We start from the raw sequence: 26,150 nt of genomic DNA, 5'->3' as shown, positions 1-26,150 counted from the left end.
CAGTATCAGTATCAGTATATCTTTATTGTCATTTTCCTGAGTACTCACATACCCAGAGGAAACAAAAAAATGTTACTCAACCAGTGTCCATTCAGTGTGCAGTACAAATAACAACAAATAACTAGAAATAAAAAACATATATCATGAACAAATTAAATTAAACACTTTACTCTCTACTAAACATCAACAGGCGTTCCAATCGGCAGCGGCACGACAGTGGCTCTGCTGCAGTATGTCCAGGTTGATGGTTGGTGCGCGATACTTTGGCAGGGGGCTAAGTCCGTTTATCAGTCTTATAGCCTGCGGGAAGAAGCTGAGGAGCATCCTGCTGGTTTTGCAGCTAATGCTCCTGTACCTCTTCCCAGATGGCAGGATGGAGAATATGTGATGCGATGGGTGGTAGGGGTCTTTGATGATGGAGATGGCTCTGTTGATACATCTCTTCCTGTATATGTCCAGCAAGAAAGGGAGTGGAGCACCAATAATCCTGCTGGCGGTCTTCACAATCCTGTCAAGTTGGTGCTGTTCGCATGCCTTGCAGCTCCCGAACCAGGAAGTGATGCCGTTGGTTAATGTGCTCTCGATTGTCCCCCTATAAAAAGTTCGTAGATGTGTAGTGGGGAGACCTGCTTTACGTAGTCTTCAGAGAGGGTGTAGTCGCTGCTGGGCTCTCTTGACCAGTGCTGTGGTGTTGGTTGTGGACATCAGGTCATCTGACAGGTGGAGTCCTAGGAACTTCACGCTGCTGATCCTTTCCACATCAGCTCCATCGATGTGCAGAGGTGTATGGTGTTGTTTTCCCGCCCTCCTGAAGTCAACCACCATCTCCTTAGTTTTTCCCACGTTGAGAATGAGGTTGTGGGATTTGCACCATCCTGTGAGCAGCTCCACCTCCATCCTGTACGCCGACTAAATCCACTTCTCCATTCTAAAACCTTCAGAGGGAAATGGCCCTCTCCATGCATTCATTGAAAATGTGAATATAGATAATCCTGTACAAGTCATCTGTTGTTCATATGCGTTGCCTGCAGCTCACGAGAGGATGTTGCACCCTCTCCTGGTTATATTGTGGTACTTTACATTTATTTAATCTAAGATTAAAGATCAAAAAGCAGCCAACATGCATCACGCAAAACACAAACTGCGAGGGGAACTCAGCGGGTCAAATGACGTTTTGGGTCGGGACCTCTGTCGTCAGACCGATTCCAGCAACTGCAGTTTCTTGCGTCTGTTTTACTGCTCAACCGAAAAATCTAAAACTATGCCCACTTTAAATATATTCTCCTCTCTGATTCAGTCTGAGGGATTCTGACCCATTCTCTCAAGATCCTGCCTGATCTGTTGAGTTCCTCCGGCACTTCGTGTTTTGCTCAAGGTTCCAGCATAAGGTTCCTTGTGTCAACATTCAATCCACATTGTGCTTCCCATCTCTACGCTGCCATTACTGTTAAAACATTTGTAAGCGTGTAGCATTCCTGCACTGTCAACCAAGAAAGAATATGCTAAAACAGTAATTGTTCAATAATCCAGAGCTCTGGTAGTGCCATATTAGAAGATATCCCAACCTATTGGATGCTAAACTTCTCCGTGGATTGTCACCTTGTCGTGGTTTGGAAGCTTGTGTGGTCCTGAGATTCTGAGAGCTATGCTGTCTGCAGCTAGGCTCCTGGTAGGGCCACCCATGGCGGTAACGTCGAGGGGGAGGTCTTTGACAAAGAGCAATCCAAACAAGACCTCAACGGTGGAGGATGATGGCTGACCTTAGTGGAGCGTCACAATGGCTGGGAAGGCGGATGAAGGCTGCAGCAGAAAAGGGTCTCCGGTCGTCTTGAACTCCATGCCACTGGATCCTGCCCCAGATCTGTCAAGGACTGTGTGGTGGCTGTCTGTGCACCAGTCTCCCCACGTTGAACAAAGTCACGCACTGGTGTCCTGGAGTCACCCATGGTCAGTCATGACCGAAGGGGGCCTAAGAAGGATGCTCACAACACACATTTTTAGATTTTTTAGATTTGCATGATAAATTTCCAGTGAAGCTGGCAAGTTCGAGAACACCATGGGAACCAGAGTGGGATGAGAATGGCAAACATAACCTGGTGGGGCAGATGCCAAACCATCAGGAATTCTGAATGGTCAGACAGTGGACCATCGGAGTTATATTTAACACTGCAACATGACGAATTATCAGAGCTAATTCTCTGCACATATGAATCCTCCACTAATTAGACGTCCACTGAAGCATGATCAGGTGTGGATGTTTTAGTCCTTTGGGACAGATGTGCTGAGATTGCAATCCTGGGTTGCTCCATCATGATAGACCAAGAACTGTTTTGAAGACTAGTAGTGAAGATATAACTAGTGAACTGCCCATTATTTATCCATTAACCCACAGATCATCTGGTTATTCTCATATTCTCTCCGCCACCTCCAGTTTAAATTCCATTTGGAATATTTTGGAGGACCAAGAACCAAAAACCATTAAAAAATAAATACCTAACAGTACAACGTAGGGAACATTTTCAAAGTAGGCATATCTTGAGACCTTCTTCAATCGGTAAACTGACCCGCTGAGTTACTCCAGCACTTTTGTGTAGTTATTTTAACCTATCCACGTTCTCCAGAGATGCTGCCTGACCTGCTGAGTTTCTCAAGCACTGTGTTGCTTTCTGCACCTATCCATGTTTTCTAGACATGCTGCCTGACCCAATGTGGTACTCCAGCACTTTGTGCCATTTTTTTTGCACCTATTCATGCTCTCCAGACATGCTGCCTGAACACAGAGTTACTCCAGCATTGTGTCCTTTTTTGCCCAACAGCAACATTCTTATGGATAACCTGGACGCGTGAAATATGACATAGAAAACAAGATCTCTTGCTTCGGACTTATTTTTGTTGGTTCCTTTATCTGTACTGAGATGATTGATTAAAGGCAAGTTAGCGATGAGTGGTTAGCGATAGGTGGAAGACTATCATATTTGGGACGACAGATGGCACAATGGGCTAAGTGTTCGGCTGGCGACCGGAAGGTGGCCGGTTCGAATCCCGCTTGGAGTGCATACTGCCGTTGTGTCCTTGGGCAAGACACTTCACCCACCTTTGCCTGTGTGTGAATGTGTGTGAGTGATTGGTGGTGGTCGGAGGGGCCGTAGGCGCAGAATGGCAGCCACGCTTCCGTCAGTCTGCCCCAGGGCAGCTGTGGCTACAGAAGTAGCTTACCACCACCGAGTGTGACTGAGGAGTGAATGAATAATGCGATGTAACGCGCCTTGAGTATTAGAAAGGCGTTATATAAATCCCATCCATTATTATTATTATTATCATCAACTGTTAACAGAATAAAAACTCCCACTTGAAAGCATATTGGATGGTGGACAAAATAACCCTTGGTGATGAGGAGCTGCCCAGCAGCATAGTGATAGGCTGACAAATGAATTGGAGCTACAGAGGATACTGCTGGAACTGGTGACACTATCACCAAAGAGCAGTTCACATGGTGCTGAAGAGATTTAGTGGGTCATTAAGCAAGAGTTCCTCCAGCACTTTGTGTTTCACTCAAGATTCCAGCATCTGCAGTTCCTTGTGTAACCGAGGACGAGGTGCCGTTCGGACTTGGTGAGGAGAAGCAAAAGGGGTGGTTAGATTACACTGACACCTATGGAGCAATTTTAATGATAGTAAAAACAACTCAAGCCATTTCACAGAACTCCAAGAGTCACACAAGGGGACATTATGACAAATAATAAAAACTTGGTCAACAAAATATTTTAAGCTGTGTCAATGATTGAGGTTAAGAGATTTCTAGGGTGTCAGAGACAGAACTCAAGGAGTGCCGCGATCTTTATTGCCTGCAAGTTGTAAAGACTGGTAGTGTGGCAACTGAAAAATAAGAGCAGAACATTCAACACAAACGCTCGTCAAACCCTCAATCCATTTTCCCCTCATTTTATTGTTTCCTTCCTTCTGTATAGAACAGTCATGATGAATGCCGGTGTTCAATACAACGCCACTGTTATCCCATAATCCATTTTGTTACAAATTAGGAAATAAACATCAACATCAATGATTTTCAACAAGTAACCAATACAGACATAAATAACAGTTGAGAAGATGCAGCAATTCATATGGAAAGAAAAGCCCCATCAAGTTCCTTAAAAAAAAAAAGATATACTGGATTCTCGGGATAAAAGCTGCCGTTTTCTTACAGATTGAAAAGATGGGAAGCCAAGTTTGAGGTTTTGTTCTTAATGCTAGATTTATGATGCCATATCTCTTCACGGAAACCAGACCTGTGTGTGGAGATGAGGCCAGATCTCAGGCACATGCACTGACCGAGAGGTGGTTACATACCAGAGGGCCGTGTGTTCAAAACCTGGTCAGAGCAGAACTACCCTCGCGAGATTCCTGTCCCATTGAACGCACCATCAGCATCTCATGTTTTTAATCTGAATTTCTCGTGTTCACAATACTTTGGGTAATACGGCTATCATGTGTTGTGGGGGAGGCTGTAATAGCCAGCTAGATTTTCCTCCTCTTCCTGGACTATCCAGAAGTATTGAATTACTGATTCACCTGGGTCAAATCAAACCTTTGTACCAGTTTTGCACAGCCACTTCTGATTCACTGAATGAATAAAACCTAATAAAACGTCCCATCTGGATGCAATCTGCGCACGCAAGGGCTTTAAAACAAAGATTTTATTAACTAAATGTTAACAGTCTTAATCAGGAATTTAGAAAAAGAATGCAAAAATATTTAAACCTGATTTTTTTTTTGTGTGTGCTTATAAAAAGATGAGACAGGGAAGTGGTGGGGAATGGAGATCTTTCCCTTCTGGGCAGGCTTCAGTACCAGACATGTTAGGTTAGGCTTGAATACAGAATATGCTTTCCTCTTTTGTATCCAGCAGCATGCCATAAGTGTACCCTCCAATGCAAAGAAGTGCAACGTGCACAAGGATCGTACAAAAGAGCAAGCAAAATGGCTCCCTCAAAACCCGGGCAACTTCAGTGATCAAACTTTCTTCACTATGTCTTCCCCTCCGTTTTAATTTTCTGGCCCTACATATTTTGTAAAGATACTTCCTCAAGCTAAATTGGCTCTCACCAGCAACGTAGAAAATGACAAAATTAATAACTAGATGGGTTTGCCCATAATGGGATGCCATGGGATTCAAAGCACTCCATTCAAGTGCCACATGGCAATGAAAATGTACACAGCTCAAGACAACAAAGGACTTTGATATCCCCAGAGACAACATCTGTATAGGTGTCTCTCTGGCCATGTTAAAATATAATAGCCAATTAGCAAGCAGATTATGTTAATCACGTTTAGCAGTGTGCTCACAATTCAGTCATTTACTTGGGACTTTTTAAACTGGCAACTTAAATTATAACCAAACATACCTTCATGCATTCAAGCCATGACTGATTTCATTCTGCAGGAAGTTCTTAAATTTATGTTCTATTTCAGAGGGCATGAGGCCCATTTTGAGCAGTGTTTAATGTGGATTGTATTGGATTAAAATTGAAGAAAATGGTGTGGTACATCAAACAGGACCAGTGCCGTTATTTATGGAACATCTTGCAACCCTTAAGTTGCTGATGGTGCATAACCAGAGAGTTTTGGCTCAGTGCTGAGGGTCGGATCCAGCCATGACAACACCAGGGGGCTGCACTGGAAGAATCCATCCATTGCGTGAAGGTGGTAATAGAAGGTGATGTGGTTAGTGCTGCTTCTGCTTTAGAGTGATTCTTCGCATCAGATTGTAAAAGAAGCCAAAATTCTGCAAAGGAAGTACAAGTCTTCAGTTTAGTTTAGAGATACAGCGCAGAAACAGGCACTTTGGCCCACCGTGTCTGCACAGACCAGCGATCTCTGCACACTAACACTATCCCATACATACTAGGGACAATTTACACTTATATCAAGCCAATTAACCTACATATCGGTACGTCTTTGGAGTGTAGGAGGAGACCAAAGATCTCGAAGAAAACCCATGTGGTCACGGGGAGAACGTACAAACTCCGCACAGACCAGCGATCCCTGCACATTAACACTATCCCATACATACTAGAGACAATTTACACGTATGTCAAGCCAATTAACCTACAGACCTGTACGTGGAGTGTGGGAGGAGACCGAAGATCTCAGAGAAAACCCACGCGGTGACGGGGAGAACGTACAAACTCCGTACAGACAGCACCCGTAGTCAGGATCGAACCCAGGTCTCTGGCGCTGCATGGAGCTGTAAGGCAGCAACTCTACCTATCCATGTTCTTACGAGATGCTGCCTGATCCGCTGAGTTATTCCAGCACTCTGCATCTTTCCTTGGTAAACCAGCATATGCAGTTCATTGTTTCTACAAAAAAATTCCCACTCCTCGTTCTTTATCGATCCCGATGATAACTCTCTGGTCCACACTTTATGAGTCAGCGGGGAAAATCACAACCAAAACAAATCTGACTTTTGATAAGATTCCCACATTCTTGCTTATTTAAAATAAAGGTGCATTGCAAATCTCGTAATCACATGGATTAATTTATCAATAATTTGTGATGCTGCTCCTATCTTATTTGTGCAATCAGCTTCACCCACATAAAACAGTAGCATACTCCCCTCCTTGATTGATAGAAAGATTTTTACCATGGAAACAGGCCCTTTGGCCCAGTAAATAGACTCCACTCAGTCCGCCTAAACCTACCTTGATCTCCTGGTTGCAAAACACTTTCACTCCCCCTCCCATTCCCACACTGACCTTTATGTCCTGGACCTCCCCCATTAGCAAGAGTACGGCCCAGCGCAAATTGGAGGAACAGTACCTCATATTTCGCTTGGGCAACTTACACCCCAGCAGTATGAACATTGACATCTCTAACTTCAAGTAACCCTTGCTTTCCCTCTCTCTCCATCCCTCCTCCTCCCAGTTCTCCGACCAGTCTGACTGTCTCCAACTACATTTTATCTTGGTTTGCTCATTGTCACCTTCTCCCAGCTAACAATGATCTATTCTACATTTTCCTTGGTCTCCATCCCCTTTGGCCTGTTTTCACACTTTACACTTCCTTATCTATGTATCTCCCTCTCCCCTGACATCAGTCTGAAGAAGGATCTCGACCCAAAACTTCATATTTCTTCTCTCCAGAGATGCTGCCTGAGTTACTCCAGCACTTTGTGTATATTTTCGATTTAAACCAACATCAGTGGACTTCATACACCTTTGGCCCAGTAAGTCCACTGCGACTATCGATCACCCGTTCACACCAGGTCTATCTTATCCAACTTTCTCATCCATCCCCTATACATTGTGGGCAATTTAGAGGCTACTCTGGGAGGGAAACCGGAGCAACCATGGAAGCCCATGTGGTCACAGGGAGAACGTGCATGCGCCACACAGGCTGCACCCGAAGTCAGGATCGAACCCAGGCCTTGGCACTGTGAGGCAGCAACTCTACCAACTGCGCCACTCTTATTTCGTACTTGCAAGGGTTTCTTACCTGGGCAATTAAATAAGTAAGTCCAAGATAAGCTGCTATACACAATGCCAACAGCAGATCAAAGATGGCCGGCTTAACCCTGAAAAAGAAAACATAATGAAGAATGTCAATTATATAGCGAAATCAAGAAGTTGAAACCAAGACTTAAACCGAAGTCTTTTGACAACATTAGGTAGCATATCCAGAAATCCTAGGATTAAGGAAAAATATTGTTTAACAATGCTCATTTTTACCATTTTAAATTCAGCGCTCAGCCACCTGGTAAGTATAGGCAGAACAAGCATTTTAATTTGCATTAATGGCCTCATTTAAAGTTGCATTTTCAAGACCCTTCAATTCAATGTAAATACTCCAAATGCCGTGGTTTAGAGTGAGGACAAAAAAAAATCTACCACAGTGCCTTGGTAAGGTGATTGATTAGTTTCAAAGTACTTTGCTTTGTAATTGCAGAGGCTAGTAAGAAGGCATGTCTAGAGGAAGACTTTACATTGTCAATGCAGACAGCCTGTCTATCAAGATTTAAACAGTGAAGAGTATATATTCTATGATTCTATCAACAAAGGTGTAAGAACAGGGTCCCAAGTGTAAACATAGGTTTAAGAGAAGAGGGTGCCCGATAGCCATTCATAACTGGAGACAAAATAAACTGCAGATGCTGCAATTTTGAGTAAAACACAAAATGCTGGAGGAACTCAGTGGGTCAGGCAACATCTGTGGAGGGAATGGACAGGCAAAGTTTCAGGTCTGGATCCTTCTTCAGATCTCTGAGTCCGAAGGAGAGTCCTGACCTGAAACGTCGCCTGTCCATTCTCTCCACAGATGCTGCCTGACCTGCTGAGTTCCTTCACCGTTTTGTGCTTGGCTCAGCCATTTATAACTAGCCTTCATATTTAGGAAAATATATGAAGGCTTCTGTATATTTTATCAGTACACCAAGTAATACCACTGCAGCAAATGGACAAAATGCATTGGTGCCCTTAATGAATAATTTAAATTCTACAGTTTTCTCTTTGCACCGTACGTCATCTAATACAAGGAAGCCATCAAACCATCCCAACTCGTACATCACCAGATCTGACCATTCCTTGAAGTGATTGTTACCCGGGTTTGAATGTTCAATTTATATTGCAAAGTATAAACCACAGAAGGAAATAGATACTGGAGAAAATAATCTGATTTATATTAATAAGGTATGAAAAACATGAAAAAATTACTGGCATCTGTGATCATTAATCAAGTACCATTAACCAAATCCAAAACACAGCTGCCAGTATGTATTTATAGTGCTCTAAGATAAATCATACAAAACACCATTCTTAAATTAGTATTGGTAAGTAACCAGTTTGTGTGGATATATCACAATGTGCCTAGTATCAACCACGACTTCCTCTAATTAGACAGCTCATAGCACTCCTCCAATACCTCAACTCTTCCTGAAGATGATGCCATTTCCCATTTCCCGGTAACTCACCCATAATTGTGTATTAGAAACCTATTCAAATGTGGATAATTTCACAGCTGAACGTGATCCATTTCTCACGTGAGACCACACATTCGTCCTCGAGTAATAATTCTTCATTTTCATTTAATGATCAGCACTAACAATTCCGACAGACTTACAAATAGTAATAGAAATAGATAGTAGATTGGTATCGATAGAAAGTAATAAATAGATAAATAGTAGATTGTAATAGTACATACGAATAGCAAAGAGTATTCTTCTTCTTATCGAATCCACAAACAAGATTAGAAGTTGTTCAGCCAGAGCTGAACACACTTCTCGGCATCTGCATACAATGGCGTCTGTCTTGTGCTTCTTGTGCGTGGTGGTGGAAAGATTGGTGGAAACAGGGCCGCGACGTGAACGCTCTTTGCTTGACACCAGCAATAGAGTGATAGAGTGATACAATGCGGAAGCAGGCCCTTCAGCCCAACTTGCCCACACCGGCCAACAATTCTCAGCAACACTAGTCCCACCTGCCAGCATTTGGTCCATGTCTCTCCAAACCTGTCCTATCCATGTGATAGGATGGATAGGATCCTGCTTTCAAAACACCTTCCCGACTTACAAAGGATGGAAATTTCTCAACTTCAATGACACATTGGCCCAGTGCATGAATGTACAGCTAAAGTAGTTATAGAAACATAGAAAATAGGTGCAGGAGTAGGCCATTCGCCCTTCGAGCCTGCATCGCCATTCAATATGATCATGGCTGATCATCCAACTCAATGGTATTTACTGGGCTGTATTACGTACCTGTATGCATTCATGGTTTGCTTTAACTGATCATAGAAGAGGAATTCTGGATCTCTGTAATCAACACAAAGATAATTCTTCATCCATTTCATTGACACTTTAAAAATGTGTTAGTCTTGTAACAGGTAATAGTAACAGTTCCAAAAAATCCAACAGATTTTATACCCAAAAGGATTAATGCTGACCATCTCTACATATCCCTATTGTTACCCATATTAAGCTCTATATTGCGAAGAAAATGAACTTCAAGAAAGAGAGGTTGGTGCAAGTAAATTCAAACTGCTGCCAAGGCAGTCCAATTTGTTTAAAAGCATCATTCAAAGAAAGTACCTCCATTTATACAGTAATTTGTTACTTCTTTCAATCATCGTAAAGTATTGACCAATATCAATAAAACGGCTTGCTTTTCTTTGAGCTGTGCCAATAAACCTTTAACACCATTTTAAGGGACAGCAGCATATGTCTACCTTAGTGCACCAATTGTCAAAGCAAAAAACTTTCATTTTTAAGAATCTGGGAATTTTTGGCCAGCATTCTCAACTGCCCTAATGAAACTGGTGGCAAGTCAATTTCTTGAACGGCGGCAGTGCTTTTGTGAAAGTATTCCTACAGTTCTATTGGGTAAGGAATTCCAGGTTTTAGATCCAGTAACAATAAAAAATATAATATTTACAAGCCAGAATGGTGTGAGATTTAGAGGGAAACCAGTGTGTGGGCCTGAATTCCCATGGGCCTAAAGATCATAGAAACATAGAAAATAGGTACAGGAGTAGACCATTCGGCCCTTCGAGCCTGCACCACCACCATTCAATATGATCACGGCTGATCAGCCAACTCAGTATCCTGTACCTGCCTTCTCTCCATACCCCCTGATCCCTTTAGCCACAAGGGCCACATCTAACTCCCTCTTAAATATAGCCAATGAACTGGCCTCAACTACATTCTGAGGCAGAGAATTCCAGAGATTCACCACTCTGTGTGAAAAATGTTTTTCTCATCTCGGTTTTAAAGGATTTCCCCCTTCAGCTTAAACTGTGACCCCTTGTTCTGGACTTCCCCAACATCGGGAACAATCTTCCTTCATCTAGCCTGTCCAACCCCTTAAGAATTTTGTAAGTTTCTATAAGATCTCCCCGTTCCTGGTGATAGAGAACGCAAGGTTGGGATAAAATGCTAGAGTAACCAAGGGGAGAAACTGAAGTGTATTTTGAAGATAATACAAGGAGAATAACCTGGCTTAAATCGGTTCACTGAACATTCACTAGGCTAATTCCTGAAGAGAGACTGGTCCTGTCAAGATACACTATATAGTCTGGGTCAGTATTCCTTGGAGTTTAGAAGAATGATGGATGACTTTATTCAAACATGCAAGATCCCAAGAGGCTTAACTGGGTTGAGATCTTTTTTTACCAGTTGCCAAATCACAAACAAAGAGACAAAGCTACAAAATAAGGGGCTTGTCATTTAAAATGGAGGCTTGCAGCAATATCTTCTCTCAGACATTCACTGCCCGAGGGTAGTGGAAGCCATATGTAGAGTCCGTGGAAGGGTTCTGAAATCGTGTGTCAATGAACTGGCCACAGTCTTCACTGACATTTTCAACCTTTCACTTCAGAAGGCTATTGTCCCTATCTGCTTCAAGAAAACTTTCATCATTCCAGTCTCCAAGCAACATAAAATAACGAGACTCAATGTCTACTGCTCAGTAGCTCTAACATCAACCACACTGAAGTGCTCTGAAAAATTAGTATTGGCCTACATCTGGGCCAGCCTTCAGAACAATGTAGCTCCCTCGCTTACATGGAAAATAGGTTTACAAAGGCCACCATCTCCCTTGCACTACATTCAGTTCTGGATCGAGGAACTATGGGCTATGGGGAAGTGGTACTGTTGTTGACACCAGCATAGATCACACATGATCATAGTGAATTGCAGGGTAGGCTTGAGGGGCTCGGTGACCTACTCCTGCTCTTAATTCCTTGTGTTCTTGAGTAATGATGTAGAAGTACTCATTCAACTTTCACCACAAAAGCTGACGAATTTAAACTGATGATGAAATAAATCTGGAATTAATATTTTCTATGATTGATCATCAAAAAAAGCAGTGGATTGCGAAAGGCAGCTTTGTCCCCTTGTTTGGGATGTGCTCACAAGTAAAAATATCTTGACATCTACTACCTCAAGCCTCTCAGGATCTTGTATGTTTGAATAAAGTCACTCCGGGTCCGCTGAGTTACTTTGTATCTTTTTTCGTTGTAAATACTCATCTGATTCACCAGTGTCCTTCAGAAAAGGCAATTTGTTGTCCTTGGTTAGTTTCTTGCAAATATTAGAGCTGGATCTTAATAGCTCTCCAAACTGGCACAGTAAACTACTCAGTTACAGGATAACAGACTTAAGGCAACAGATGTATAAAATGCATCCACTGATGAAGGCAAAACAAAGCTTGATCAGACAGGCAAAGTAACCCTTTAACACAGCACTATTGTGACAACCAAGATTATGTACATATTAAAATCGCAAGTATTGAGGGGGTGCAAAGAGGCGTTGGAATTGGCCATACTTGGTATCTGGCTTGCTGATATTGTAATAATATTGCACCTTTTGTCCGCCTTCACATAATGACGTTTGACATCTTTCAAGTATCGATTCATGTAATACTCCAATGTGGAGATGAGGATGCTGTCTTTATCAACGAGCTGTGCTGCCCTCGGCTGGGCTGTTAGCCAGTCGAGTACCGATGATAGCTGGTTCTCCTGTAGCTGCTAAATTAGGAAAAAGAAACCTACAGTGAGCTGGAGGCTTTATTTGAAGCATCTTCTTTCCCTTTGGCGTTTGACTTTCATTTGTTACGCATGCTCGGATTTGAGTTGTGAATTATGAGTGGTATTTATTGGAGGCCTGCATGACACCAAGAGACTTGAAAAGAAGCAGAGGCAAATAAGTTCCTTCATTCTACCTTGAAGACAAGAGTTCATCCTAACCTCCGCTCGCTGTATTCCAACCCTCCCCAAATCTCATTCACACATTATTGCTATTGTACTATCCCATTTAGCCTTCACTTTAAGATGATCACTTGTTTCAAAAATCACTTATGGTCTTGCCCCTCTCTATCTCTCACACCTTACCTCACCATGATTTGAACCAGACCAGAGCCGGGGAACTGATAACTTTTCATGCCTAACCTGGCGTGAATTCAACATGCATAGTTGTGGGGTTCCAATGGATTTGGATATTAACCATGCTTTAGTCCCATTAAACAAGATAATCAAGTTGCTGTCATTTATATATGTTCGTGCCAATATCATCTGACTGGTAGATTGAATGGCCAGTGCCAAACTGTCTCAAGTATATACGACAATGGTAGAATCTGTAAAGGTGTGGTGGGCTGATGCGGATTAGGAGTAAACAAATGGAATTAATGTAGGATTATTGTAAAATGTGTGCTTGAAAGCTGGCAAAGGCTCAGTAGACCAAAGAGCCCGTTTTTGATCGCCTCTATGTGACTCTCTTGAGACAATTAAAGCTAAAAGGTATTCGAGGACAAAGTCGCAAATCATATATTTTGAACACTTTTCACACAAGTTAACACTTGTAATTTGGGACATCTCAACAACAGTCTCTTCTTAATTCCTTTCTCTTGGTGTAGACCCATTATAGCTATCATGGAATTCAACAGTAAGAAAAAGTAGTTGGGATGTCATTTACCTTAAAAAGAGAGAAGTGAAGGTTAGAAGAATGAGGTAGCTCTCTGCTTACCATTTGTTCTGTGAAGATTTGAAGGTCTTCTGGCGCACCCTAAAAAAAGGGAACAAACTTAATAATGGAAAACCTGTCCAATACCGAACATGAAAACTAACCAAAACACCTCTGGAACCACCCAAGAGTGCACTCATCACTAACGATGAATCAAGGATCACCTCTTCACCCACTTGATCACTTGTGTGATAGTCTGCTTGACTTTGAAATATGGCTGGGGTCAAAGACCAGTGCAAGTGATAGCTTAATGAAATGTTTAAAAGGAAACCCAGGGTAGCAGCAAGGCATTTCTGAAACCTCTCTTCTCTGTACGTAAATGCATTTCCTAGTGTTCAACTGAAGCTGGAAGCATAATTGTTGTCTGGTTTAAGAAGCGAACTTTAACACAATGCTGTAAAATTACAGGTAGGAAGTTGCATTGTAGGGCATTATTGCAGAACACAAGGTAGCGTCACATCAAGATCACCTGTTATTTCAGGCATCTGGGAATGGGCACATTACCAAATGGGAAAATGGATCCTCCCAACCAAGGAGCACATAGTCGGGTCAATTCATTTAAAGAATGACATCTTTACACCATTAATTCCACAAGCAACAACATAAAAAACATGAAGAAATTGAAACGCCCATACCTTCTCCGTTAAGTTGTAAATTACCCGTGCCAGTGCCTCGGCAATTATTTTGGTATTGCGACACAACTTTTGAATATCAACCTGGGACCTAAATTTGAAAAGAAATAAAGAAAACTTGACATTCATGGCAAAATCATGCTGGTTGCCAGTATTTTAGAGGCAAACCGTGATTTTTGTTTAGGTAGCCCAGCACTGCGTTCTCAATCCTTTCCTCCAATGCTCTCTTTCATCCAAATGCTTCAAGTTCATGGATATGTGGAGCAGGGAATTGCAGATGCTGGTTTACACCGAAGAGAGACACATAATGCTGGAGTAACTCAGCGGGACAGGCAGCATCTCTGGAGAGAAATAATGGGTGACTTTTCACGCTGAGACCTTTCTTCAGACTGAGAGAGGGAAGAGGGAAACTAGAGAATATGGAATACAAAGGGCATGAACGGTGATATGATTGGTTTCAGTAACTTCCCAGAAAGCTTTTCTTTTTCCCTCCTTTCAACACCTCTAGTTGCGTTCTAGTACGTTACTGCAGAAGACGGGGAGATTCACATCACAATCACCTTTTATTTCAGGCATCCATGAACGAGTACATTACCCATCGGGGAAAACAATAGATCATCCGAATGAAGGGGTAGATAGAGAGTTGTCATTTCATTTAAAGAATGATCATTTTATGTCCTTAATTGCACAAGCAATAAAATAAAAACGTTAAGAAACGTTGAAACTTCTTCATCACCCAACATTTGGGATCAAAAGTTCCACTTATGTGCACATAAATTGCTCGTTTTGTTGTAAAGTTCACACCATTTCATTTCTACTCAGTAATTAATTAGCATTTTTTTCGGTCTCCATCATGATCTTAAAAGCTTTAGTTTTACAAACTGCTCTATTCAAACTGGAATTTCACACGTGTTTGTCCCAGTGCAATAATGCCATGATAACTAGGGAAGGAACACCCTTTCTAGATAACGTCAGGTTTCTTTATTTAAGGAAACCTTGCCCTGACTGCTCCTAAGCAATCACAATAGTGAACATTAAATAGCCATTTGATCCTGGAAATCCTACCCTTCTTCCATTTCAGCTTTCAACATCAAGGCAGGCACCAAGGACATTAGTGTCTCACCCATCTGAAAGGCATCAACTCCTGCAAATGAAAAATTCTCTCAGCATCGCTTTAAGCACCACTCTATTGTCATGGGTAGGTCTTAAACTTTAATCCATTCACCCAGAAACTAAAGTACCAACAAGAAAGCAGCTTGCTTTGTGTGTGTTTGTTGTCTCTCATTGGGGTGTTGTCAGTTAAGGAGAGGGGTCTGAAGGACATTTTTAAGGATATAAAAATTAGAGATTTCTGTAGATTCAACAAAGGAAAATGCGAATTTAAAAATTGGTTCCAACCTGCCTTAGCTTAATGAAACAGGAGATAATTGTGGCAGATAAAGTAACAGAGAATCCGATAGATTCTCAGTATAAGCAAACCTTGCTGCATCTGAGCTGGGGCCCCGAAGCTCACTTCTCCCTTAAAAAGACAACTTTTAAACTTAGGTAGTTGAAGTTCATTTCTTAATTATTTTTATTTTAGATTTCCAGCTCCCATGGTAATTTTGTTTTGTCAAACTTATTAGCTGGTTTGAATTGAGTGGGATTTGATATAGATAAAGAGCTGTTCATAGTAATATGGGTGCATATACTGTACATAGCAAAGTATGAGAGGCAGAAGTATCAAGACCTGTCAAGGTAGCATGAGATAAAATTAAAAATGTGAGGTTTTCTGGGAGATTTCACTGATTTATAGTTGCCGAATGTTACTTGGGGGTTCTAATAAGGCTTTTTGGTGAACAATCATAGATAGCAAGTCCAAATAGTTTGGACTTTGTTGCGTATTGGGTTGCTTTTGAACCGCACAAACCTGACCCTCAAACCTGTTTGTACGTTTATGAGCTGGCTCTCACCTCATGTCCATAATAGTGGTTCTCAAGCTGTTTCTATGGCTTTCTAGGCGTGATACTGTGAATGCTGGTAGTCGTCGAATCCCGAATCGCTCGTGCTCCCAGGCCAACATGTCCTCTGCCAAGTTGATTTTTTTATGGACCATAGAGAATTTAACCTCTGGAAACCTGCTGGAGGTCACCTGCATTTTACGATTTAGAATTTCAGTAAATGAATTAGTTTTATATTTCAGACATTTCATTACACAATCCCTTTCCCCAACCCACACTCTCTCCTGGATATGCTCAGCCAAGTACAGATTTGTTCCAAATCACCACTTTTCGAGTTGTCATGAAGTATGCCTAATCTGAAAAGTTAACCCCACTTGTGATCTGTCTATGAAAGGCATAGATAGGGTAGACAGTCAGAATCTTTTTCCCCAGGATAGAAAAGTCAGATAATACAGGGCATAACTTCCATCTGGGGAAAAGTTTAAAGGAGATGTGCGGGGCAAGTTTTATTTTTACATAGAGTGGGGCGAGTGCCTAGAACTCGCTGTTGAGGGTGGTAGTTGGAGCAGATTTATATTGGCGGCATTTAAAATATTTTTGAATAGGCATATGGATGTGCAGGGAATGGAAGGTGTGGAAGAAAAAATAATTTCCTCCACAGAAGGATATGGGCTATATACAGAGAGCTAAGTGATGGTCTTGGCATCATGTTCAACACAGATATTGTGGGCTGAAGCACTATTCTTGTGCATCACTGTTCTATGTTCTATTTCCATAAATATTGCTGAGTTATGCTGAGTATTTCCAGCATTTTCTATCTTTATTTTATCTAAATAAATATCGGGAGGTATGCAGGAAAACACCATTGGGAAAAATAAGACATGATGTTTCCTGTTATATGTTGCAATTGAATCTCTGGCAGAAGCTCAAGTTCTGTGGAAACCTGACAACGAGGTGATAAGCACTTACTGTTTCTAGCTCCTTCAGGAATGCATGCTGAGGTGTGGCCTCTTTAGGTGGTTTTGACACATGGAGATAGAGGCTATCATCGTTGCCACCCAATGTGTCAAGGCATAAAACAAAAGCAACGTTATCCTGGAGAAGGCTTGAATCTGGGAAAACATGGAGTCCAACCATAAGTTTACAGCCAAGTACAGACACCGTTTATCCTCTCACAAAAGCAAGGCAAATCCAAACCATTTTAACAGGTAGAAGATGTCTACAAGGGAATTGTTACACGCAATTTTATAATGTGGAAACAAGCCATTCAGGCCAACAGGATGAACTATTGCCTCTTTAACACTATTCTACTCCTTATCCCCACGTTATTTAACTTCTCCTTCAAAGCACCCATGTGATCTGCCTCAAACCCTCCATGAAGCGAGTACAACTTTCTCATTTCTTCAGAGACATTTCTCATGAAATCATATTCTGTTCTTTCTTAAAATTGGGCACGCAGAATCTTTATTGCAAGCTAATGCCTTTAATAAAAAGGTGGAACTATGTGCAACGATTTCAAGTGGTTTTATCATGGCTCTGATTAAAGCAATAGATTGTTTGAAGTACAATTTTGAAGTGTATAGATGGATGTCTGCAAACCACCCACGTTAATAATTACCCTTTTCAATGCAGAACTGATGCAAAATCAGAATTTGTTTTAGTTCTGTCCTAATCATACTTTGTATAACGTTCCAAGTGATTCTCAGCCCGATATGATAATGTAACAAAACCCCAGGAACGTCAACAATAACTTGTCGTGGCATGATATCTTTAAAGGTAACAAAATGTCCCAAGGTGTTTCATAGAAACAATGTGACATCAAGCCATATGAAACAAGGACAGATAATTATATTATTATACTTTAATGAAGTGCAAAGTACGTTGAACATCAGTTTCTGGCCAAAACGGTCCACATAATTATGTTGTAAGCAACAGTAATGAGGATGGCAAATAGTTTGTAATCTTTGTCCAATTTAAACGTGGATAACGTATATGAGGATTGCAATTTCATCGTAGTCGGGTGTATACAAAACTCAATTTCAGAAGGGCACGCACCTCTGCTGGACAAATCACATCTTCCCTCCTAATGTGCACAGGTACAAGTGTTCACCTTACCTGTATGATCCAGATTGTCTTCTAGCCAGCGTTTTGTACCCTGGTAATTGAATTTTCCACCTCCCGATACAAAAAACATTATATTATACCTATAAAATTGTTGGAGAAAAAGTATTTTAACGAAATAAAACACCCAAATAAAGGTTATAACTTTAATTTTAAACAGCCAAGTCTTTAACCAAGAAGTATAACACAGAATTTACAGAGAGTAAAGGGCCTGTCCCACTTGGACGACCTAATCCACAGGTTTAGAAGACCCGAGACGAGTTGAAAAAAATGTCATGGTCGTGTTGACTCGCCGAAGTAAAAGACCTCCTACGACCATGTCTACCACCTCCTACGACCATGTCTATGACCTCCTACGACTATGTCTACGACCTACTACGACTGTGTCTACGACTTCCCTCGACCTGAGTCTTCCACACCTAAGACCAACTACGACTAGCGACGAGTGGAAAATTATCACACGATAAAATGATGTCATGTTTGCATTTTTTTTCTCGGGCCAGTTACCGACCTACGACTATCTACGACCACCTACCACCACGACCTACTATGACCTATCTACGAGTAAAATGCATCAATTTTTTCGATGCCAACCTTTGTTTTTTACTCGTGGACATTTTTTATCAGGCTGGAAAAAACGCCGCGACCTACTTGAGGCCACGAGTACGCGGAGACTACTCATGAGCATGAGGAAGAGTATGAAGACCTCCTGGCGACCATGCTGCGAGTATGAGTCAAGGGCAAACTCGGCAGAAGGTCGCCAAATGGGTCGTGAAAGTGGGACAGGGGCTTTAGGTTTGCTTTCTATTTCTAGAATGTCCAAGCTGGCATTTTCTATTATTTCACTGATCTACTGAACTTCATCTCCATTCTCCATTCCTACCCCCCCCCCCCCCCCCCCACCCCTCCCCCACTGGAAACAGTCTAGAGCAACTTCTGTGTGGCTGTGAGCTGACAATATGACAATGGAGGTAACCACACTTGACAATATGAGAATTATGCTAATTATGTATTTTCTTAGCACAGGTCAAGAGCAGAACAAAAATGTGAGGCAGTAATTTCCTAAATGCAAAACAGAAATGCAAACAACAACTATTATTGTCATTGGATGAGATCAGCACTGAAATAGGAAGTAAACCTCAAATTCTTTGATTCGATACTGCTTAATTCCACACTTGGGCTCTAAATTTCTCACAGGAGATAGAGGGAGTCATTCGGCCCAGCGAGTTTGGGCTGGCTCAATGTGCAATCTCGTTATTTCTCTGTTACCTCTACTTTCTCACATGCTCAGCAGCTCCACATTGATTCGTCTATCACCCACCTAAACAAGGCGTACTTTACAGTTGCGAACTTACAGATCAACCAGGACGTCTTTGGTATGTGGGAGGAATCTGGGGAACTCAATGAAAGCACACGGTCACAAGAGGAATGTGCAAATGCCACACAAGGAGCATCAGAGACCAGGATTGAACCAAGGACGCTGGAGCAGTGAGGCAGCAGCACTACCTGCTGTGCCCTCCACACGGGGGAGGGGGGGGGGGGGATTTACACTGTTAAGATATTGGTGACATCAGGATCAATCTATCAAGGCAGGGCAAGATAAAGCAGAGCAAATGTACTCACTGGACCCATTATTTATATTGAGAGTCAGCCTACAGGTACAAGTCGGAAAATCTCTCAGCTTTAGATTTCCATTCAGCTCAACACGACAAACAATACGAACTGAAATCAGCTATGAATAAAAACTTTTGAAATTACTTCTGGTGATAGGTCACAAACCAGCAATTTTGTACTCACCCAGCATGTGTCCTCTTGTAAGTATAGAGTTTGGAAAATAGTCTAGCCAGTTCCAGTAGAGCTGCCACACCACTACCATTGGAATCAGCACCATAAGACAACCACTGTTACGGAAAGAGCATGGGATGGAGAAGAGGGTAAATAAATTATTTTATGGTATTGATGTACAATAACCCAAAATCAATATGTACCAACTTTGTCTGCCAAATGCCTTAACTTGTCTATCAACTAACGTACATTTCACACTCCTCATTGCCTTTGACTTAAATATCCTGCCTGATAGATTAGATTAGATTAGATCCTTTATTTGTCATTCAGACCTTTCGGTCTGAACGAAATGTCGTTGCCTGCAGTCATACATATAATAATAAACAACAAAACACACAATAAACACAAATTAACATCCACCACAGTGAGTTGACCAGGCACCCCCTCACTGTGATGGAGGCAAAAGTCTTAAAGTTACTGTCTCTTCCCTCCTTATTCTCCCTCTGCGCTGAGGCGATATGTTGTTACCCCACCGGGCGATGGTAGTGAGTCCCGCGGCTCAACCGAGCTCCGCGAACGGGCCGGTTCAAGCTCCGCGGCCCGGGGTGGTCGAAGTTGCGGCCCTCCAGTCCAGCGGACGCAGCTGTTGCCGCGGGAGCTCCGGAAAACAGGCACCAGCCTGTGACCTGCGAGCTCCCGACGATGTCGTCCACTGGCCTGCGGCCGAGCCCCGGATTCAGGTCGCTGCCGCCGGAACGCTGTCTCAGCCACCAGAGCGCCGTCTCAGCCCCGCGCCGGGCCGCCCTCACCCGGAGCCCCGTCTCAGCCCCGAGTCGTGCCGCTGCCACCAGAGTGCCGTCTCAGCCCCGAGTCGTGCCGCCCTCACCGGAGCGCCCAAACGCCGCCACAGCTCCGAATTTGGCCATCCTCGCGTTGGTGAGTCCTGGCTGGCTCTGCCTCCGGAGCCTCGATGTCGGTCGCAGTTAGAATGTTTTATATGTCATTAGCTTTTGTGTTACTAATTAATAATGTACCCTGTCTGTCTAAAATGAATCTTTGAGTTAATCAAACAGAAACATTGAAAGTAAAATTCAGTAACTTTTCAATATATAATTGTTCTATTTATCTAATTTACTATTTTGGGCAATATTAGTGATAAAGCACATTTCTGTTTGAACAGATTCATCAAGTGATCAATTCCTTATCCTGGCCTTTAGAATTCCTGTCAATTTTTGCAGTTATAGTTTACAACAGACAGCCATAGGTGCGGTCCTCATGAGAGGTCATGTCACTAATTCTTCATTCCAACTCCCACTCTGGCCTCTGCCACTGTTCCAATAAAGCCCACTCTAATCTCGAAGCACAGCATCTTATTTTCTGACCAGTTTAAGTTATCAGCAAAATGATACTCAACAATTTCAGATAACCTGTCATTCCAACCAGAATCAGAACTGAGCAGTTTTGATGAAAATACAACTGATATCAACATCATGTGATGAATCTACTGAGTAGTTCCAGCATTCTTTTATTTCAGATTTTTTAGCACGAGCAGTGATTTTTTAATCCAAGTTCCAGTATTGCATTTTTCCCTTCCCTTCTATCTATTTATGTTTCCTCATTAAGATAGCCAAGTTTCATAGTGATCCAGGATACCACCACCGCTTGGATTAGATCCTCAATCTCCACAAAACAAATTCCCTTTGTTCTCTCCACCTCTTCTCTACTGCCCCAATTTGAAACATTTGATCTCTATTTTCTTCTAGTTCTGAGGAAAAGTCATTGATCTGAAACATTCTTTTTCTCTTTGTCTGTCAACAAATGCAGCCGAATCTGTTGCAAATCTACAACACTTTCCTTTTTTATTTCCAAATTTTAGAATATAGTTCAGCGCTTTTTCTGCTCTAGGAATAATTCCATTACCCATTGATCTACAATTGGACATGACTGTACACAGTACAACTTAGAAATTAAAAATAGCCCATCCTTCCCACAATTGAGAAGCTCGTCTGATTAAACTCATCTGATTAAGCTTATTATAGAAGCAATCGTTTAAAACAATCTGGTTATAGACTTTGTGGGTCATTATACATAAAAGCTAGTTCCAAAAACTTATATATTACAACACCCTGCTGGGTTATGGCTTTGTAGCAACTGTTTTTAACTTTTAACATATAAATCTGGAATCACCATCAACATTGTTATTTGTTCAGGAAAATATACAATTAAACGGCAGTGCAGTCACTTTCATTTACTTTTCACCCGACAAGTTTCAAGTTCAAGTTCAAGTTTACATTTATGGTCATTGCACCAATTGGTACAGCGAGATTTGGCCAATTGGTACAGCGAGATTTGGCCAATTGGTACAGCGAGATTTGGCCAATTGGAACAGCGAGATTTGACCAATTGGTACAGCGAGATTTGGCCAATTGGTACAGCGAGATTTAGCCAATTGGAACAGCGAGATTTGGGTTGCCATACAGCCATACAAATAAAAAGAACACAACACACGATAGAATTTAACATGAACATCCCCACACAGCGGAATCAACGTTTCCCACTGTGAGGGAAGGCAATAAAAGTTCAGTCATCGTCCTCTATGTTCACCCTTGGTCGGACAATATTGCATTACTGAATCTGAAGCTGAAACTAAACCTAACCTCTGCCCTATTTCCACAACCCAGGGATACTAATGCAAGTTTAAGTCACATTACCAAGCCCTGCCAGAGAGTTCAGGCCTCAATCTCTATGGCATGGCACAATACCTTAAAATTTAGTTGCATTACCTGCAGAGTGTGATACTCTGCAAGATCAAAGTTTAGTTGGGTAAAAGCCTCAGTGTCGGCTTTTGTTCATAGGGTAAAGTTCACAAACACTCAACCTCTCTGAAACCTTACTGTCATTAAAAAGCCTTAAAAGGCAGGTTTAAAATAAATAATTGATAGCAGTAATTACCAGGTGATGTGATAACTATGGTTGTACTTACAGGAGCAACTCCAAAGGAGTCATAGTGTGCTACTATTACAATAGTAGGAAGATCCTCGCCACCCAGACCAGTCAATTTGCCCTAAATGAACAACAAAAGCATATATTATCAGGACATGCACAGCTCACATTTTCAGGAATCACGTTCTTTTAATTAGTTTATAAAGGAATCAGAAATGGCAAAGCAAAAAAAACCCTAAAGAAACACTAAATTAACTAACTGAGGCAGCTGCATTTCTGAGAGCATAAAATCATCTCAATAGCTATAGATATAAAATTCTGCCAGAAACTGCTGAATTCAATTTAACATGAACCTATGCAAATGAAAAGAAAACGCCAAGATCAGCAGATCAGGAAAGTAAGGCAAATTTTAAAAAAGTGAGGCATTTCTATATTTTGGTATTAAAAGCATTCAAATTTATTTCAAGCTCTACATTCCTTGGTTTTCTCATTCTCACTGTACGTTCCAGATCCCAACAACTCTTTCTCGCTGAACACTTCTAGCTGTTCCTTGTTGAAAGGGCTACTCATCATCTAGGTCATCAATCATGTTTTCGCCACCTTGTTTAATCTTTCTCTTCACCACTTTAATCTCCTTGAGGTTTATCAGATATTACTGGAATCATGACAAAAATTGGGCACCGCTGCATGAAAATTCACTCAATGTCTGAACTCGACTCAGACCTTTAACAAGAAACACTTCAACTCAGTAAAACTAATATCTCAAGAGGGTCAAGAGAGTTTTGTCATCGTGTGTCCCAGATAGAACAATGAATGCACAATTATCCCTCATATGTACGTTCTAATTATTGGAGAGGGAAGGGTTGCAGAAAATGAAACTTTCATGATGTGATCTAGATATTAATAAAAATAGAAAATACTGGTAATATTCATTTGATCAAATCCCAGCTACGGCAACACAGTTAATGCTTCATGACATTCATCAGAACTTTGCTATTTGTTATGGTGAAAGGTCATTGATCTGAAATGTTAATTGCTTCTCCATTGGTGCTGCCTGATTAACTATGTTTATTTAAGACTTCCAGCATCTTTCGTATTTTGCTCATCTACCATTATATTTTTCTAAGAATATAAAGGGATAGGGAGCAACAAGTAAAATGGAGCTGAGGCAATTACCCGTGACCTGATCTCAATGGCTAGACAGTACAGTTCAACGTTTCACATTCTTGTTCCTAATGATCATGAGGAAATAATCTGACCAGAGATAGGTGGTACATGGTCAGTGGAGGCGGACACTTATGAACACCACCTAAAGTCTGCATCATGGCAAAATGTGCATCTTCAGCTAATAAAAAAACGAAGAACCAAAATGCAAACTGCAAGATTATTTCTAAGTTTACTGTCCAGTTCTTTATATCTTCAGACCAGACAAATGCGTGGTGATGGTACTATTCAGCCTGTAAAAATGTCCCATGCAGCACCATCACCAATCATTATGTACACATTGCATTGAGAAGAGTAATTCCAACTTGCCTCAAGGCTGGTTATTGACCAGTCGCTAATAGCTTTGCTCTGGGCTCCACTGGTGACCATCTGGAAGCCGTTGGCTGTGGCTGTATGCAAGAGAACTGAGAAAGGAACAAATTGTATTTTATTCACGGTATTATGATATTGGTAGAATCAAGAAACTTATTATTCACAGTCTAGAACAAGACCGATAATCTGCTCTCCGACTATTCGGAAAACCTAAAGGTTAATGATCTGGCTCACCAGTTGATGCTCTGTGCTCCCCTGAAACACATCAGCTTCACTCGAAACTTTATATTATTTTGTGAAACGAATTAAAAATGTGTTGGTGTATTAATAGAAATAATATCCTACCGTCGGGAAATTCCATGAATCCCAAGTATGCCAACAGTCCTGAAAACCATGAACCTCGAGCAGGTCAAATTAAAAATGTGTTGGTGTATCAATTGTTTAGTTAGGTCCGTTTATTGTCACGTGTACTGAGGTACGGTGAAAAGCTTTTTTGTGCATCCAGTCAGCGGAGAGACTATACATGATTACAAGCAAGCAGTCCACAGTGTATAAATACAGGATAAAGGGAATAACGTTTAGTGCAAGATAAAGTATAATTAAAGATAGTCTGTGGGTCTCCAGTGTACTGAAGATAGGTCAAGACAGCTCTCTATAGTTGGTGATAGGAGTTATATCCAAAAGTCTGGAAAATCCAGGAATCCCAACCATGCCACATTACCTTTTTTTTTGCATTAATACATTATAGGCATAACAACATTTTAACCTTTCATGACAGGGTCCACTTGCTGAGGGAAAGGAATCAGAAAACAGGACACAAGCTGTTGAAACGCTGCCTGGCGCATCTTACCCGGAACTTATTTGCAATAGGTTCAACTTACCTTCAGCAGCTGAAGAAGTGCCCTGCGAGACAGAAGCTGAATGTGTTTGCTCGTGTATTGACAAGAGCTCATCATCCTCCAAGGCAAAGTACACTGGGACAATTGTCTCAGTCGCCAAAAGTTCTGGTTCTATCTCCATGAACTGCTGCTAGTTAAAAGCAAAAGTCAGTCTAGTAACAAAGTGTCAAATTAGGGAAGTGCAAAATCAGTTCAAACTTCCGACCCCCATCGCCCAGCTCTCCTCAACATGAGCACTCAAGCTGGAATCTGTACAGATCACTTAACAGTAACTAGCTGCAGCAAACATTCATTGTTAACTCCCATCGACTCACACAGTGCAAACCAAACCCATTGGCAAAACTTGCCTGACTTTCAATCACTACTAGGTATCCCTCATCCTTTCTGCACTGCTGCCTTTTTGCCAGTTTTAATATGAGTGGGTAAAATGCAAGAAAGCTGCTTTACCTGTATGACGTCCTGAGGCATCATTGACATGTTCTGGGGCAGAATTATCACCACTGCCCCAGCACTTTGCCGTAAGGCTTCCTGAAATTTGTCAAATGAAAATTCTGCTAATCTCATGAGCACACACCGGCGGCTCAACACGTCGGCTTCGATTGTCCGCGCTTCGGTGTTCAGCATTGCGTTCCTTGTACCTGAAATGAAACAGCATTTTAACTGGCTGTCAATACCCATTGTCTCCCCAGACAGCATAATTATTGCAGCTGTCAAACTAGCACCATTGAAGTGGTTAGATCACATGGGAAGCTGGATCAGTCACGCATTTCCTTTAGAAAAGAAAAAA

General features: G+C 41.7%; 1 protein-coding gene across 4 annotated transcripts in view; it reads right to left on the bottom strand.

Annotated features, from left to right (window-relative positions):
• Positions 1-3,926: 3,926 nt before the first annotated feature.
• ncln (nicalin) overlaps positions 3,927-26,150 on the bottom strand; it is a 36,358-nt gene continuing 14,134 nt past the window's right edge. Inside the window, exons 2-15 of one of the 4 annotated variants that reach the window (XM_033046944.1) lie at positions 25,811-26,001; positions 25,346-25,493; positions 24,462-24,556; positions 22,969-23,049; positions 19,998-20,101; positions 18,195-18,283; positions 17,049-17,191; positions 16,092-16,270; positions 14,143-14,230; positions 13,460-13,549; positions 12,353-12,516; positions 9,752-9,805; positions 7,495-7,573; positions 3,927-5,782 (exon numbers count right to left, since the gene is read on the bottom strand). In XM_033046944.1, the coding sequence (XP_032902835.1) occupies positions 5,723-5,782; positions 7,495-7,573; positions 9,752-9,805; positions 12,353-12,516; positions 13,460-13,549; positions 14,143-14,230; positions 16,092-16,270; positions 17,049-17,191; positions 18,195-18,283; positions 19,998-20,101; positions 22,969-23,049; positions 24,462-24,556; positions 25,346-25,493; positions 25,811-26,001 (1,565 nt within the window). In that variant the 3' untranslated portion in view covers positions 3,927-5,722. The remainder of the gene's footprint in view (positions 5,783-7,494; positions 7,574-9,751; positions 9,806-12,352; positions 12,517-13,459; positions 13,550-14,142; positions 14,231-16,091; positions 16,271-17,048; positions 17,192-18,194; positions 18,284-19,997; positions 20,102-22,968; positions 23,050-24,461; positions 24,557-25,345; positions 25,494-25,810; positions 26,002-26,150) is intronic. The other 3 variants (XM_033046946.1, XM_033046945.1, XM_033046947.1) reach the window with 3 other exon arrangements.

The sequence above is a fragment of the Amblyraja radiata genome, chromosome 29 (assembly GCF_010909765.2).
Source record: "Amblyraja radiata isolate CabotCenter1 chromosome 29, sAmbRad1.1.pri, whole genome shotgun sequence".
Taxonomy (NCBI): domain Eukaryota; kingdom Metazoa; phylum Chordata; class Chondrichthyes; order Rajiformes; family Rajidae; genus Amblyraja; species Amblyraja radiata.
The sequence above is the reverse complement of the archived record's forward strand: the minus strand, read 5'-3'. Positions and strand labels throughout refer to the sequence as shown.